Raw genomic sequence first — 16,592 nt, forward strand, 5'->3', positions numbered from 1 at the left:
GGAAACGGACATAAGAATTTTTACATTCGGAGCAGGCCTACATTACATCATATATTTTTTAATTCCTTCACAGAATCTAGAACAGTAGTAGGCACATAAGTACTCAGTATTTGTTGAATTGTACCTCTATCACTCTACTAAATGTATATTCCTTGATATAAGGTTAAATTATAATATAGTAACCACCACTATTAAAGTAGTCTTTTTTTTTTTTTTTTTTTTTTGGAGACGGAGTCTCACTCTGTTGCCCAGGCTGAAGTGCAGTGGCGCGATCTCAGCTCACTGCAAGCTCTGCCTCCGAGGTTCACGCCATTCTCCTGCCTCAGCCTCCCGAGTAGCTGGGACTATAGGCGCCCACCACTGCGCCCGGTTGATTTTTTTGTATTTTTTTTTTTAGTAGAGATGGGGTTTCACTGTGTTAGCCAGGATGGTCTTGATCTCCTGAGCTTGTGATGCGCCTGCCTCGGCCTCCCAAAGTTCTGGGATTACAGGCGTAAGCCACTGCGCCCGGCCTAAAGTAGTCATAAACAAGCACATATGCACATTCTCTGGGTGAATGTGGCCCTGGATTATTCAACCATATCTGCATTACCTTCCTGCATCTCTATGCCCTACTGTCTGTTATCACTAATCCAAATTCCTATTCCATTCTTATGAATATTGATGGCAGACAGCATTTTAAAAAAAAAGTCAACCAATCACTCAAACAATCAAATAATTGGAACTCAACAGATTTGTTGCTTTGTTCAATGTCCTAAATATGATGTAAGAGTGACTTTAAAAAGTCTTTTAACTAGATCTATGGATTATGCAGCCAGATATGGAATATGTGTCTGTCTTAAATAATTTAACAGCATTTTTAGTTAAGTGAAAATAGGAGAATCTGAAAAGGAAGATGTATATTTAACTAAAATTTGTAAAATAAGATACTAATATTAAACTAAACTTTAATTTAGGAAGAAAGAGATCCAGGAATGCTAACTATAATTGCTCACTTACCAGTTGTAGAGTCCAGTTTTTCAATGACAAGAACTATAAGACAGGAATAAGCGATTAATAAATCTGCATTTACCCAGATTGTAGCTCCTTATTTTCATATAGATATTGTAGCAGAGTTGAAAGAAGTTACAAATATAGTTCCCTTCCAGGCTGAAACATAATTTAAAACTCAGGCTGAAAGTGATATGTTACAGTCTTTAATATTCTCTGCCAGAGGAGGATGTGGATGCTTTCTAAAAAGAAAGACACTTTCCCAGTATTATTTCCAAAGGACAAGTCAATCATGTGCAAGTAAATAACTAAAATAATTTGTCATTTTTAGAACTATTTCAATCACTTTTTAATGTATATATTTTAATATAAATTAAGGAAGCAGACTACATATGGACATTCTGGACATTCAATTAATCTAGTTTGTTGTTTGACATAAAATTGATAAATAAACGTTAATGTGTGATTTTTTTTTTTTTTTTTTTTTTTGAGACAGAGTCTCACTCTGTCGCCCAGGCTGGAGTGCAGTGGCACAATCTCCACTCACCACAACCTCCACCTTCTGGGTTTAAGGGATTCTCCTGCCTCAGCCTTCCGGTAGCTGGGATTACAGGGGCATGCCACTGCACCCAGCTAAATTTTGTATTTTTAGTAGAGACAGGGTTTCACCATGTTGACCAGGCTGGTCTTGAACTCCTAATCTCAGGTTCCCAAAGTGCAGGGATTACAGGCATGAACTACCATGCCTAGCATGAGTGAATATTTGTATAGCTGTCTGAAGTTCATAAAGCACTTCACAGGGCATATTTCACTTTCTCAAGTAAATGCCATCTTAACCAACACAAAGACAGAACATTCATAGGCAAATATATTTCCTGGTCTTCAGTAACAAAGGCAATGGCATAAAAAGGAGTCAAAGGAATCAAGTTTTCTGGTCACTTTAAAAATATTTCAGTTTTGAAACTTTTATGTGTTTGTTTTTTGAGACAGGGTCTCACTCTGTCACCTAGACTCCAGACTGGAACTTTTGAAGAATCTAAATATATTCCTAATTACAATAAAAGGATAATTTTAAGCCAAAAAAAAAGTTACAGAACGAGGAGGAAACAAAATATCCATTCATGCTATCTTCATTCTTCAAATCATAATTTGTCCATAATAAAAACCTTAAAGAGCATGTTATGTTTTTGGTTTTTCTTTTTTTTTGAGACAGAGTCTCCCTCTGTCACCAAGGCTGGAGTGCAGTAGTACGATCTCGGCTCACTGCAACCTCTGCCTCCTGGGCTTAAGCAATCTTCCCACCTCAGCCTCCCAGCGAAACTTTGACTATAGGCACAAGGCACTCCATTTGGCTAAGTTTTCAACCTTTTTTGTAGAGATGAGGTCTCACTATATTGCCCAGGCTGGTCTCAAACTCCTGGGCTCAAGTCATCTTCCTGCCTCAGCCTCCCAAAGTGCTGGGATTACAGGTGTGAGTTACCATGCCTGGCCCCATGTTGTTTTTTCCCCCAAATTTAAATGTATTCATTATTAATTCTTTGAGGGCAAGAAATGTGTCCTATTACCCTTAGAGTCCTATTAGTAGGCATAATACCTTCTTATGATTAGGTAGTCAGTTCAATTTCAACTTAAATTGATCAGGTTCCTGTCAAAAATTAAATGTCATTAATTATTTATGTAAATAAAGAATAAGTGAAACAAGCTACTCACAGCATTGAGCTCCCCAGTTTTGGGACCCCATGGTGTATTTGGCTCCAGTAAAACATCACATTCTATACCCTTTTCATCACAGGGGCCAACCCCAACATCACTTGAAAGAAAAAGACATTTTTATGGAGAACAGTTTACTTTCTTAAAAATTTAAATGTGAATATCTTTTTATTGCAAATGTTTCATAAATTGCTCTTTAAAAATACAGTTCCTGAGTATAAGGATATCACTTCAACAATGACATTTCCTTTTTTTTGTTTGTTTTTTTGAGATGGAGTCTCGCTCTGTCACCCAGGCTGGAGAGTAATGGCATGATCTTGGCTCACTGCAACCTCTGCCTCCCGGGTTCAAGCGATTCTCCTGCCTCAGCCTCCCGAGTAGCTGGGATTACAAGCACCTGCCATCACGCCTGGCTAATTTTGTATTTTCACCATGTTGGCCAGGCTGGTCGTGAACTCTTGCCCTCAGGTGATCCATCCACCTTGGCTCCTAAAATGCTGGGATTACAGGTGTGAGCCACCGTGCCCGGCCAACAATGACATTTCTTAATTCGTATAGTGATTCCTCTAGCGAAAGACACCCCATACAGCAAGCACCATTGTACCTGAAGCATCGTACCTGCAAGGTGGTGGAATGGGCTGCATAATTGGTACTGTTTTGAGAACAGCCTTGGCTAAGTGCAGTGGATCACGCCTGTAATCCCAGCACTTTGGGAGGCTGAGGTGGGCAGATTATGAGGTCAGGAGATCGAGACCATCTTGGTCAACATGGTGAAACCCTGTCTCTACTAAAATACAAAAAATTAGCTGGGCATGGCGGCACATGTCTGTAATCCCAGCTACTTGGGAGGCTGAGGCAGGGCAATCGCTTGAACCCAGGAGGTGGAGGTTGCAGTGAGCTGAGATTGCGATGCTGCACTCCAGCCTAGTGACAGAGTGAGACTCCACCTCAACAACAACAACAACAACAAAAGTGGGGGGGTGGGGTGGCTAGGCGCGGTGGCTCACGCCTGTAATCCCAGCACTTTGGGAGGCTGAGGTGGGTGGATCACGATGTCAGGAGTTCGAGACCAGTAGTTCGAGACCAGCCTAGCTGGCATGGTGAAACCCTGTCTCTACTAAAAATACAAAAATTAGCTGGGCGTAGTGGTGGGTGGCTGTAATCCCAGCTACTCAGGAGGCTGAGGCAGGAGAATCGCTTGAAACAGGGAGGCAGAGGTTGCAGTGAGCCGAGATCGTGCCACCACACTCCAGCCTGGGCAACAAGAGTGAAACTCTAACTGAAAAAAAAAAAAAGGATTTCTTTTTTTCTTTTTGTTTTGAGACGGAGTCTCCCTCTGTTGCCCAGGCTGGAGTGCAGTGCACAATCTCAGCTCACTGCAGCCTCTGCCTCCCGGGTTCAAGCGATTCTCCTGCCTCAGCCTCCCGAACAGCTGGGATTACAGGCGCCCGCCACCATGCCTGGTTAGAAGAGACAGGGTTTCCACACATTGGCCAGGCTGGTCTCAAACTCCTGACTTCAAGTGATCGGCCTGCCTTGGCCTCCCAAAATACTGGGATTAAAGGTGTGAGCCACCACGCCTGGCTAAGAACAGCCTCTTTTAAAGTGTCCTCCAGCCTCTAACCTTACAGCCTGCTGCCATTGCAAAATGATGAACGTGACTTCAGAAATTACTGAATTTGAGGAGTTCATACTTACGGAGAGATGAACTCAACCATCAACATTTTTTTCTAGTTGTATCAATCATTCACTGATTGATACAATCAATTGGTTGATCAATTGATTGAGAGGGCCTCAAGCAAATTGGGAACCCTCACCACTCACCACCGCAAACTGGATTTAAGGTCTTAACCTTTTTAATCACCAGGGGCTCTTTTCATTTGTTTTTCCTCCCCTTGTACCTCCAGTATTTTTTTTTTTTTTTTTTTTTTGAGACGGAGTCTCACTCTGTTGCCCAGGCTGGAGTGCAGTGGCGTGATCTCGGCTCACTGCCAGCTCTGCCTCCCGGGTTCACGCCATTCTCCTGCCTCAGTCTCCCGAGTAGCTGGGACTACAGGTGCCCACGACCATGCCCGGTTAATTTTTTGTATTTTTAGTAGAGACAGGGTTTCACCATGTTAGCCAGGATGATCTCGATCTCCTGATCTTGTGATCCGCCCACCTTGGCCTCCCAAGGTGCTGGGATTAAAGACGTGAGCCACCGCGCCCGGCCACCTTCAGTATTTTTAAGTGTTCTGCCTATCAAATAAATATCTCTCTGCTCTTATTGTAAGCTAACATATAATTTTAGTTTTCCGAAATAATGAAAACTACTTGAGGACTGACATTGCTGATTTGGGGAAGCACTATGGGATAAGGGATTCTGAAATAGGAACCACTGAATAAAGCTATAATACAGTGTTGGGTTTTTCCACTCCTCACCTAATTGTATCTTTTGAAAAAGGCACAACAATGACATCTCTGTACTTGTGCAAATCGTCCAATATTCTAGCAATGGGACAGGATGGCAAATCTCCGCCTTCACCTTGATCACGAAGTGTAATCATGTGGTCCCTTACTTTACAACCCTGTCACATAAGAGACAATAAATTAGAGGTTAGTTTCTTATAGAACACTCCTTTAAAGATCACTGTTTTTCTTTTCTTTGCCTAGTCATATTGTCATATACATATTTTACAACTTTTTCTCAAGAAAAACATTCCTCATATAGAAAAGAGATTCAATCATAACTGTATGGCTTAACAAATACCCAAGAATACCCATATAATCACAATCCACATTAAGAATTAGAACATTGCCAACACTCCAGGAGTCCCCACAGACCCAATTCTGATCATAATGGTTTCCCTCCTCCCAACAGATAACCTCTACCCTGGCTTGTGGTAATTACTTCCTTGCTTTTCTTTATCCCTCTGCCACTTAAGGATGCATTCCTAAACACTATAGTTTAGTTTTGTCTCACCTGTTTTGCTTGACATTATGTTTCTACTGGGTGAGGTGGCTCAAGCCTGTAATCCCAGCTCTTTGGGAGGCCGAGGTGGGTGGATTGCTTGAGCCCAGGAGTTTGAGATCAGCCTGGGCAACATGGCAAAACCCTGCCTCTAAAAGAGTAGAAAAAAATTAGCTGGGTGTGGTGGTGCATGCCTCCAGTCCCAGCTACCTCAGGAAGCTGAGGTGGGAGGATCACTTGAGCTCAGGGAGGTTGAGATTGCCATTAGCAGTGATCAGGCCATAGCACTCCAGCTTGGGTGACAGTGAAATCCTGTCTCAAAAAAAAAAAGGCCAGGTGCAGTGGCTCACGCCTGTAATCCCAGCACTTTGGGAGGCCAAGGAGGGTGGATCACAAGTTCAGGAGATCGAGACCATCCTGGCTAACACAGTGAAACCCCGTCTCTACTAAAAATACAAAAAAAAAAAAAAAAAAAATTAGCTGGGTGTGGTGGCGGGCGCCTGTAGTCCCAGCTACTCGGGAGGCTGAGGCAGAAGAATGGCGTGAACCCGGGAGGCGGAGCTTGCAGTGAGCCGAGATCGCGCCACTGCACTCCAGCCTGGGTGACAGAGCAAGGCTCCGTCTCAAAAAAAAAAAAAAAAAAAAAAAAAATTATGTTTTTATGATTCAACGATGTTATTTCATGTAATAATAACATTTGCTTTAATGTATAGTGTTTCACTGCTTGAATATACACCATTTATTTACCTCTTCTACCACTGATAGATGGGTTGTTTCTAGTTTGGGGCTACTAAAAATAATATTGCTATGAACATTCTTTTGTCTGTTTCCCAGTACACAAGTGCTCATGTGTACCAAATTATATTACCATCAGCAGTATACGAGGATTTCTGTTACTCCACATCCTTGCTTACACTTGGTCAGACATTTAAATTGTAGTCATTCTGGCTGGGCATGGTGGCTCGTCACTTTGGGAGGCCGAGGCAGGCAGATCACTTGAGGTTAAGAGTTCGAGACCAGCCTGGCCAACATGGTGAAACCCCGTCTCTAATAAAAATACAAAAATTTAGCCAGGCGTGGTGCCAGGCACCTGTAATCCAGCTACTCAGGAGGCTGAGGCATGAGAATTGCTTGAACCTGGGAGACAGAGGTTGCAGTGTGCCAACATTGTGCCACTACACTGCAGCCTGGGCAACAGAGCAAGACTCCACCTCAAAAAAAAAAAAAATTTAGTCATTCTGGTAAATGTGCATTGGTATTCATTCTGGCTTTAATTTGTACCTATCCAGTCACAAATGAGGTTGTCGTTTTCATGTTTACAGAACAACTGTTTTTTTGTCTGAAGTGCCTGTTGTCTTTCTCCTGTTTTTTTTTTTTGAGACACAGTCTTGCTCTGTTGCTAGGCTGGAGTGCAGTGGCACGATCTCACGTCAATGCAATCTCTGCCTCCTGGGTTCAAGCAATTCTCCTGCCTCAGCCTCCCAAGTAGCTGGGACTACAGGCACACACCACCACACCCAGCTAATTTTTGTATTTTTATTAGAGACGGGGTTTCACCATGTTGGCCAAGGTGGTCCCGATCTCTTGATCTCATGATCTGACCACCTCGGCCTCCCAAAGTACTGGGATCACAGGCATGAGCAACCGTGCCCAGCCGGGATACAAGCAACATATATATCAACAAAAGATTCATCATATATATATTTTGGTTTTTTTGAGATAGAGTCTTGCTCTGTCACCCAGGCTGAAGTGCAATGGTCTGATCTTGGATCACTGCAACCTCCGCTTCTTGGATTCAAGCGATTCTCCTGCCTCAGCCTCCCGAGTAGCTGGGATTATAGGCACCCACCATGATGCCCAGCTAATTTTTGTATTTTCAGTAGAGACAGCGTTTTCCCCATATTGGCCAGGCTGGTCTTGAACTCCTGACCTCAGGTGATCCGCCCATCTCGGACTCCCAAAGTGCTGGGATTACAGGCATGAGCCACCCCGTGCCTGGCCTATATATATATATATATATATATATATATATATATATATATAATTTTTTTTTTTTTCAGACAGTGTCTTGATTTGTTGCCCAGGCTGGAGTGCAGTGGCGTGATCTTGGCTCACTGCAAGCTCCACCTCCCAGGTTCACACCATTCTCCTGTCTCAGCCTCCTGAGTAGCTGGAACTATAGGCGCCCACCACCACGCCCAGCTAATTTTTTGTATTTTTAGTAGAGAAGGGGCTTCACTGGGTTAGCCAGGATGGTCTTGATCTCCTGACCTCATGATCCGCCCGCCTCAGCCTCCCAAAGTGCTGGGATTACAGGCGTGAGCCACCATGCCCGGCTGATATATTTTTTTAAAGATGCCTACAAAGAAATATATTTTGCTCGAAACGATGTGGAAATGTGATAGCTAAAATGGAAACAAACTAACCACAAATGTAAATTTGCGGTTACAAATTAATGAGGTTAAAAATTAATGTGGTTAGAAGGAAATGTAAAGACTAAAAAATCATGTTACTGAAAAAAACATAATAGTAATGATGAATTAATGAAATATCTTGGGTCTAGCAAAGTAATCTAATTTTGCTTAACGTCTCATGCCCAATTTAAGTATCTTTGTTTGTAAAATGTATAACTAAAACTTTAAGAATAAATGTTATGTAAGTAATCTATTACCTCACCGATAAAACTTTTAAGTAATCAAAGTTGGTAACGGATTGCAAATACAAGAAAACGAATCCAGTTTAAATTCCATGACCCATCATTCAGTAACATTCACGCCAATATCCCAGATTCCTTGCCCCTAAATTTCATCATCCCCATCTGGCAAAATCTTAACTCTAGATGAACTCAACTACCCATTTTCTCCCTGCCTGTACTCATGCAGCCAAGGGTTACTGGAGAGAGTGATATAAACAGGCATGATGAATTATCTTGTGAACTTATGACTGCCAATCTCCAGTGAGCTCTCAAACTTCCTGGCAATATACATTTTCTCTGGAAAATTCACTCTTCTATTTTTCAAAATACTATTTCAAACCTTCCATACTTCCCTCAAACCTTGGAACCTTCCCTTTTCCCTCTTATTCTTAGTGGATGGCTTAATCTTCTACTTTTTAGAGAACAGAAAAAGCATTGGATTGGAATAAGTTATCAACTAAATGACAAAAACACAATTATACTAATATCTACAACCATTCTACTCTTCTCTCCTGTTGTAATAGAGGAGCTGTCCACCCTCTTGTTGAAATTAATACCACTAAATGTGGTTAAGGTCCCACCCTACCCTGCCTTCTCACCTTATACCATCAACCTCTCCTTCTTAGCTGGATCCTTCCCACTGACTTTTAAAAGGTTCTCTCGTATCAAAACAGAAACAAGGTCAGGCATGGTGGCTCACGCCTGTATTCCCAGCACTTTGGGGGGCCCAGATGGGCGGGTCATTTGAGGTGAGGAGTTTGAGACCAGCCTGGCCAATATGGTGAGACTCCATCTCTACTAAAAATACAAAAATTAGCCAGGCATGGTGGCACATGCCTGTAATTCCAGCTACTTGGGAGCCTGAGGCAGGAGAATCGCTTGAGCCCGGGAGGCAGAGATTGCAGTGAGCCGAGATCGTGCCACTGCATTCCAGCCTGGACAACAGTGAGACTCCTTCTCAAACAAACAAACAAAAAACAACCCCCAAAACACTAAACAAATATTCATAACTTAAATTACTAATCTATCTCCTCCCTTTCTCAAATTTCCCAAAAGAGATGTCATATATACTGTTCCCATTTGTTAATCTCTCACTCATTTCTCAACCCATACAAACCTGGCTTCTGGATCTAGCACTCCACCAAAACAGCTGTTCACACCTATGAATTCCCTGTCACTAAGGCCAAAGGACACAGTTCTTTCATTATTTTATTTGACCTCTTAGCCATACTAGGCACCACAGTCCACTCCTCTTTCTTTAATATTACTCCCTCAACATCCTCAATTTTTCTCCTATCATTCTGGCTGCCCCTGACCATTCTCCTTTGCAGGCTCATGCTGCTTCATCCAGCCATAGCTGTAGTTTCCCTCTGCTCTTCATATGCTCACCTATACCTGCTGGCTTTAACTATCATCTATTGCAAGAAAACTTATGAGTTATTATCTCCAGCCTAACCACTTGTCTGAGCTCCAAAACTCATATATCTAACGGCCTCTGTCTGGTTATCTCAGAAAGCACCTCAAACTCAAAATATCCAAACAGAACTCATGAGTCTCTCAAAACCTGATTTCCGTCTGCTGTTTCCTCTTCAGTGAATAGCACCACCAGCTATCCAGTAGCACCAACAAGAAACTGAGTCATCCTTCCCCCTCTCCCTCTGCAATACAATCTGTCAGATAATTTCAGGTTCATCTCTTAAATATTAAATTCATCCACTTCTCTTAATCTTCACTGCTCTGGTACCATCATCTCTCTCTAAGACTACTATGATAACTTCCTTTTGTACGTGATTCCACTGACTACCCCTCAAGTGTGCATTCTCCACACTGCAACTGATATTTTCAAAATGGAGATAAAAGAAAAACTTGAACATGGCTTATGACACCCTGCTCCAGCATGGACTGACACCTACCTACCTCTCCAGACTTGTCTTGAACTATGCATGTTTTCTACGACAGCCTCAGGTTGTCAGTCTCTTTTACTCACTGTGTTCCTTCTGACCTTGCTGTTCTGACTAGAACACTCTTTCCCTTCCTCTTCACCTCACATACTCCTATGAATCCTTCAGATCTCAACTTAATGCCAACTCCTTTGAGGATTTCCTTGACATCTATGGCTGAATGATACCAGCCTATTATAGACATTTAGGGCCCTGTATGTGTCTTCAAACATTTATTTGGGTGCTTTTTTCCTTTTGGTATTACTGCCTCAGCTATAAGTTCCACAAGGGCATAAATGATCCAATTTTACATGCTATCCTCCGCCTTTCACAGTGTATGGCACATCTTTGGTGCTTTGTAAGTATTTTTTGTGTGGATGATGATAAAGAGCTTTAGGTTCCTTTCATTCACACATGACATTTAATTACAGAACATTTTCAAAAGTGTTTGTGATCAGAGAATCTAACCTACAGCAATACTCACACATTGCATCAATATATATGTGCAAGGATATTCACTGCAACACAGTAATACCATCAGTCTAGAAACCACCTAAATGTTCATTAATAGGAGAATGGTTAAATTGTGATATATACATAGCTTGGAATATTACACAGCAGTTAAATAAAATAGCACAGAAAGATACCCTAGTTACGTTGTTGAGTAAAAAAGGCAAATTACAGAATATTATTAGTATGATCTGGTTTCCAAAACAAAAAATCATATATAAGTCTGGGTGTGGCAGCTCACACCTGTAATCCCAGCACTCTGGGAGGCCAAAGCAGGTAGATCGCTTCAGTTCATGAGTTCGAGACCAGCCTGGGCAACATGGCGAAACCCCGTCTCTAACAAAAATACAAAAAATTACTGAGTATGGTGGCGTGTGCCTGGAGTCCCAGCTACTCAGAAGGCTGAGGTGGGAGGATTGTTTGAGCCTGGGAGGCAGAGGCTGGAGTGAGCCGAGATGGCACCACTGCACTCCAGCCTGGGCGACAGAGGGAGACCCCATCTTAAAAAACAAAAAACAAAAACCTCGAAAAAACAAAAAAAATATATAATTTGTGCCTGAAAGGTAAAAAAGAAGGTCTGAAAGGAAACCATTAACAGTGATTATCTCTAAGAAGAGATGGAAAATGGGAGAGTGTTATAAAGAGGAACTTCTTCTTCCTATACTTATTTATGTATTGTTGGAAGTCTTTTATACATTAATGTATTACTGTTATACTTTAAAAACTGTAGCTACAAAAGAGCAATATTCAAAATTCACCTTTGTAAGCTGAGTAGGATCAAACCGAAGAATCTTTTGGTTACAACAGGGATAAATTCCAGTGCCAACAGTATTCAATGAACTTGCTGCAGTAGGATAAACCACTGTTTCTGAGTGGTACTGACAATGTGAAAATTCAATACAGAGAAAGGCCTAAGAAAGAAATAGATAAAATCAACTACTATTTCCACAACAAAATTATACATTTCAAAAATACTTAAGACCAAATATTATATGTTCCATTTATATGAAATATGCAGAAAAAGCCAATCTATACAGACACAAAATAGATCAGTGGTTGCCAGGGGTGGAAGGTTATAATGTGGAATAGCAGCAAATGGGCACAAGGGATCTTTTTGAGGTGATAGAAATGTGCTAAAATTGGATGATGGTGATGACTGTACAACTCTAAATTTACAAAAAAAAAAAGTGAACTGCAGATTTAAAAAGAGTAAATTCTGAACACAACCTAACTTAAAAAATAAAAATAAAAAAATAAAATGAGTAAATTTCATGGCGTGTAATTCCACCTGAATAAAGCTATTAGAGAGCAAAAAATGAAATCACCTTAAGCAAAATTCAGATGAATTAAACTAATCTTGATATACATTCAATTTTACAATTGATCAATCACCTCAAATGTTTTCCAAAGAAAAATAAAATTTTGCTTCATTTGGTTATTCCTTGATGCATTTTTTTTTGAGATGGAATCTCGCTCTATTGCCCAGGCTGGAGTGAAGTGGTGCCATCTCGGCTCACTGCAACCTCCACCTCTCAGATTCAAGCGATTCTCCTGCCTCAGCCTGCCGAGTAGCCGGGATTACAGGCACGCACCACCATACCGGGCTAATTTTTCTATTTTTAGTAGAGACAGGGTTTCGCCATGTTGGTCAGACTGGTCTTGAACTTTTGACATCAGGTGATCCGCCTGCCTTGGTCTCCCAAAGTGCTGGGATTACAGGCATGAGCCACCATGCCTGGTCCCTTGATGCATTTTTAAGGTAAATATTTAGCATCAGTATTAATAAAAACTATGACGTAACTTTAAATCATTGGCTTTGAAAACTTTGATAAAAGCTTATCAAGGTTTAATTGTCAAATTAACCATCAGGTTTCAATTGTTTATAAGTTGGTAAAATAGGGCCAGGTGTGATGGTACACACCTGTCACTCCAGCTACTAGGGAGGCTGAGGCAGAAGGACTGCTTAAACCTAGGAATTTGAGGCCAGCCTGGGTAATGTAGCAAGATCCCATCTCGGGAAAAAAGAAGAAGAAAAAAAAGAACATGGTGCAAGCACTGTCTAAGTGGAGTTTCAGTGGACACAGGTGCTGCTTGCAATGGGAAAGACCACTGGGCTAGGCAGCTGGGGGCTGGCGGGTAGACAGAGGTTATGCCACCAGCTCTGAGAAAAGGTTGGTAGGGATGGACCCTGAGTCCCAGAAGTTGGTTTGGAGAGGGAAACTGAGGCTCTGAGTGGTGAAATTATTGGATTCAGAGATACTGTGGGGCTCTGAAGGTTGGATTCTGTTAGCCTTGTGGGCTAGGGAGAGCATCCTTGAGTAGATGATATCTTACTCAGATGTAGAGGGGACAAGACTTTTGGGCCTGTGCAGGGGGCACCATTGGTGGGTGATGATAATGTTGGGTTTTGAAGGCAGGAGACCTTGAGAAGGCAAAACCATTTTATCTGGAAAGAAAGGAAGGGGATGTTGGGCTTTTGTGTCATGGGTGGGGGAGCCATTGGGAGGGCAATTCCATTAGCCAGTGGGAGGTAGAAAATTTGTAAGAAATACCATGCCAGGGGACTGGGGAAAGACCCCAGATGTCATTGCTTCTGGGTGGAGATTCTGTGTGAGTGGCGGTGGTGTATCCTAAAAGGGGGCAGTACCACTGGATGATTAAGGGCGGTCCCACAAGGCCTGGGGTGAAGAAAGACCTGAATGGGTAATACCATTAATCTCTGTCGGGGAAAGGACCAGAAAAGGTGAAAAAGTGATACCTTGGACTGGATGGAGGGGAGATCGCTGGGCTTTTGGGAGGTACCCTGACTGGTACTCTGATCACTTGTTTCTTTTTTGGGGGGGCTCTGAGATGGCATGAAAAGCTATAGCATTGTACCAGGAGCGGGCCCTTGTTAAGAGAGTTCCTCACTCGGGGAGACTTTAAGAAGGGAAACCCTGAATAGGGTCCTGTCAGGGGAGAAGGGACTCTGAGTGAGAACAGGTTAAAAAAAACAAGTTAGTAAGATAATTCAAATAAAAACACAACATTAATAATTCTAAGCACTGATCTGTTTTTTCTATTTATATTATGATGTACTGAAGTTGCTGAGATTTGATAAGCACTGATCTTTAACATAAATGCATTAAAGAATAGTCTATAATTCAGAATTTTTAGTTGTCTATAATTCAGAAATTTTAGTGTTAGTTTCAATTATGATGTTCACATAATGGTTTTTAATTTTAAAAATTTGAGAACTTATAAAAACTATAAGGTGCACATTCTCTTATATACAATATTCTGCATACAAACTATTTTATGAGTTTATGAGCTCTATAATAAATATTCAATATCAATCAATATTCAATTTGCTGTAAAGGAGAGGAAAATAATCTCTCAAAGTTTCCGCATTCTGACATGTTGAGCAAGTCAGATTTTAGAAGCTTGATATCCTTGATTATAAGTGACACTCTGATTGTGAGGAGGACCTTTACATACCTATTAGATTAACAAAAAAATCCAAACCTGACAATATCAATTGCTACTGAAATGTGGGGCAACTCTCATACGTAGCTGGTAGAAATGCAAAATGATTCTGGGACTTTGGAAAACCGTTAGGCACGGCGAGTGTTAAACCACCACACAAACCAGCAATCCTACTCCTAGGTAATAAGAAAGAAGAGAGGCCAGGCATAGTGGCTCAGGCCTGTAATCCCAGTACTTTGGGAGGCCGAGGCAGGCAGATCACCTGAGGTCATGAGTTCAAGACCATCCTGGCTAACACAGTGAAACCCCATTTCTACTAAAAATACAAAAAATTAGCCGGGTGTGTTGGCATGTGCCAGCAATCTCAGCTACTCGGGAGGCTGAGACAGGAGAATCGCTTGAACCCGGGAGGTGGAGGTTGCAGTGAGCCAAGATGGCGCCATAGCACTCCAGCTTAGGCAAAAAGAGTGAAACTCCATCTCAAGAAAAAAAAAAAAAAAGAGAGAAATAAATACATCCAAGAGAAATAAAATCCTATGTTCACAGAAAAACCTATATGAAAATGTTTATAGCAGCTTTCTTCATAATGGCCCCACACTAGAACACTACAAACATCCTCCACCTGGTGAATGTCTGAACATACTGTGATATAGTCATACAACAGATTACTACTTAGCCATAAAAAATAACAAACTAATTTATGAAACAACATCATGAATAGATTTTATATCCATTTTTTGAAGTGAAAGAAGCTAGATTCAAAAAGCTAAATGCTATATGATTCTACTTATATGACGTTCTGGAAAAGGCAAAACTAAATATATATAAACAGAACAGTGGTTACCAGAGGCTAGGGTGGGGGAATGAATTGACTACAGAGGGGCACAAAGAAATTTCTTTTAGGATGATGTGTTACATGCTTTGATTGCAGAGGTAGTTATACAATTGTATGCATTGTTGAAGGTCACAAAAAGGATGAATTTTACTGTATATAATACTTCAACAAACCTTTTTAAAATTGTGGTAATGTAGAACCCATCGAGTGGGACCTTAAACAGTTTAAAATCCCAATCTGAAGATTCTGACAGGCTTTTCTTCCTTCCCTCTATTGAAAATCATCACGCAAATGAGAGAGGAAAAGTACTGGGGAGAGGAAAACTTCAGGGATTCAAAAGAAATTATATATCGAGAACGCTACATTTCTACATAAGATTAATTAGGAATGAGTGTGACTTAGAAAAACCTATTTATTCCATAAAAGGGTTTATTATAGGTTCCTACAAATAGCAAGTTTTCTTATGCTTTTATTATAAACATTAATAAAAAACAAAAACTTTTTGGGAACAAAATTGTTATAACAACAAAGGCACACATCAATAGCATCCTATCTGCAAAGGTGCTTCTGAATTTCTATAGAAATGTATAGAACATCAGAGAAAATAGTTTGGCTGGAAACAAGTGAAGGCAATAAGGATATAAAAATTATATAAATTTTTTTATATAATTGTTTTCATTGAAAAACTGGATTTGATCACTTAAAAACAGTGAGGTTTTTTTTTTTTTTTTTTTTTTGAGATGGAGTTTCCCTCCTTCCCAGACTGCAGTGCAATGGTGCAATCTCGGATCACCGCGACCTCTGCCTGCCGGGTTCAAGCGATTCTCCTGCTTCAGCACCCTGAGTAGTTGGGATTACAGGCATGCACCACCACGCCTGGCTAATTTTGTATTTTTAGTAGAGATGCGGTTTCTCCATGTCGGTCAGGCCGGTCTCGAATTCCTGAACTCCGGTGATCCACCTGTCTCGACCTCCCAAAGTGCTGGGATTACAGGCATGAGCCATCATGCTCGGCCAAAACGTGTTACTTTTCTAAACATTCAACAAGTCTTTGATTGTTTCAGGAATGGAAATTAAAAAAAAGAGAAAGAAGAAACATATCAAGAGATATGAAGCCAGATGCAAAAAACATTTAGCAGCACCCTTGCTTTTGCCACTAGTTTTATTTTTTATTTTATTTTATTTTTGAGATAGAGTCTTGCTCTGTCGCCCAGGCTAGAGGGCAGTGGCGCAATCTTGGCTCACTGTAACCTCTGCCTCCCAGGTTCAAGTGATTCTCCTGCCTCAGCCTCCCAAATAGCTGGGACTACAGGCATGTGCCACCACACCCGGCTAATTTTTCGTATTTTTACAAGAGATGGGGTTTCACCATGTTAGACAGGATGGTCTTGATCTCCTGACCTCGTGATCCACCCACCTCAGCCTCCCAAAGTGCTGGGATTACAGGCGTGAGCCACCGCACCAGGCCTAGTTTTATTTTTTTAAGAGATGGAGTCT

At 41.3% G+C, this 16,592-nt stretch overlaps 1 protein-coding gene across 16 annotated transcripts in view; it reads right to left on the minus strand.

The window, feature by feature from the left end:
• SANBR (SANT and BTB domain regulator of CSR) overlaps window positions 1-16,592 on the minus strand; it is a 57,922-nt gene that overhangs the window by 13,864 nt on the left and 27,466 nt on the right. For 13 of the 16 annotated variants that reach the window (XR_012422346.1, XR_012422345.1, XM_074011698.1 and 10 more), the window contains 4 exons: window positions 11,554-11,706; window positions 5,122-5,267; window positions 2,701-2,800; window positions 1,000-1,032 (listed from right to left, as the gene is read on the minus strand). Coding sequence is in view for 14 of the 16 variants with exons in the window: in XM_074011698.1 (XP_073867799.1) it covers window positions 1,000-1,032; window positions 2,701-2,800; window positions 5,122-5,267; window positions 11,554-11,706 (432 nt within the window). In the remaining 2 variants the exon portion in view is untranslated. Of the gene's footprint in view, window positions 1-999; window positions 1,033-2,700; window positions 2,801-5,121; window positions 5,268-11,553; window positions 11,707-16,005; window positions 16,145-16,592 lie in introns of those variants that run through there. The other 3 variants (XM_065527051.1, XM_065527050.1, XM_074011701.1) reach the window with 2 other exon arrangements.

The sequence above is a fragment of the Macaca fascicularis genome, chromosome 13 (genome assembly GCF_037993035.2).
Source record: "Macaca fascicularis isolate 582-1 chromosome 13, T2T-MFA8v1.1".
Lineage (NCBI taxonomy): Eukaryota > Metazoa > Chordata > Mammalia > Primates > Cercopithecidae > Macaca > Macaca fascicularis.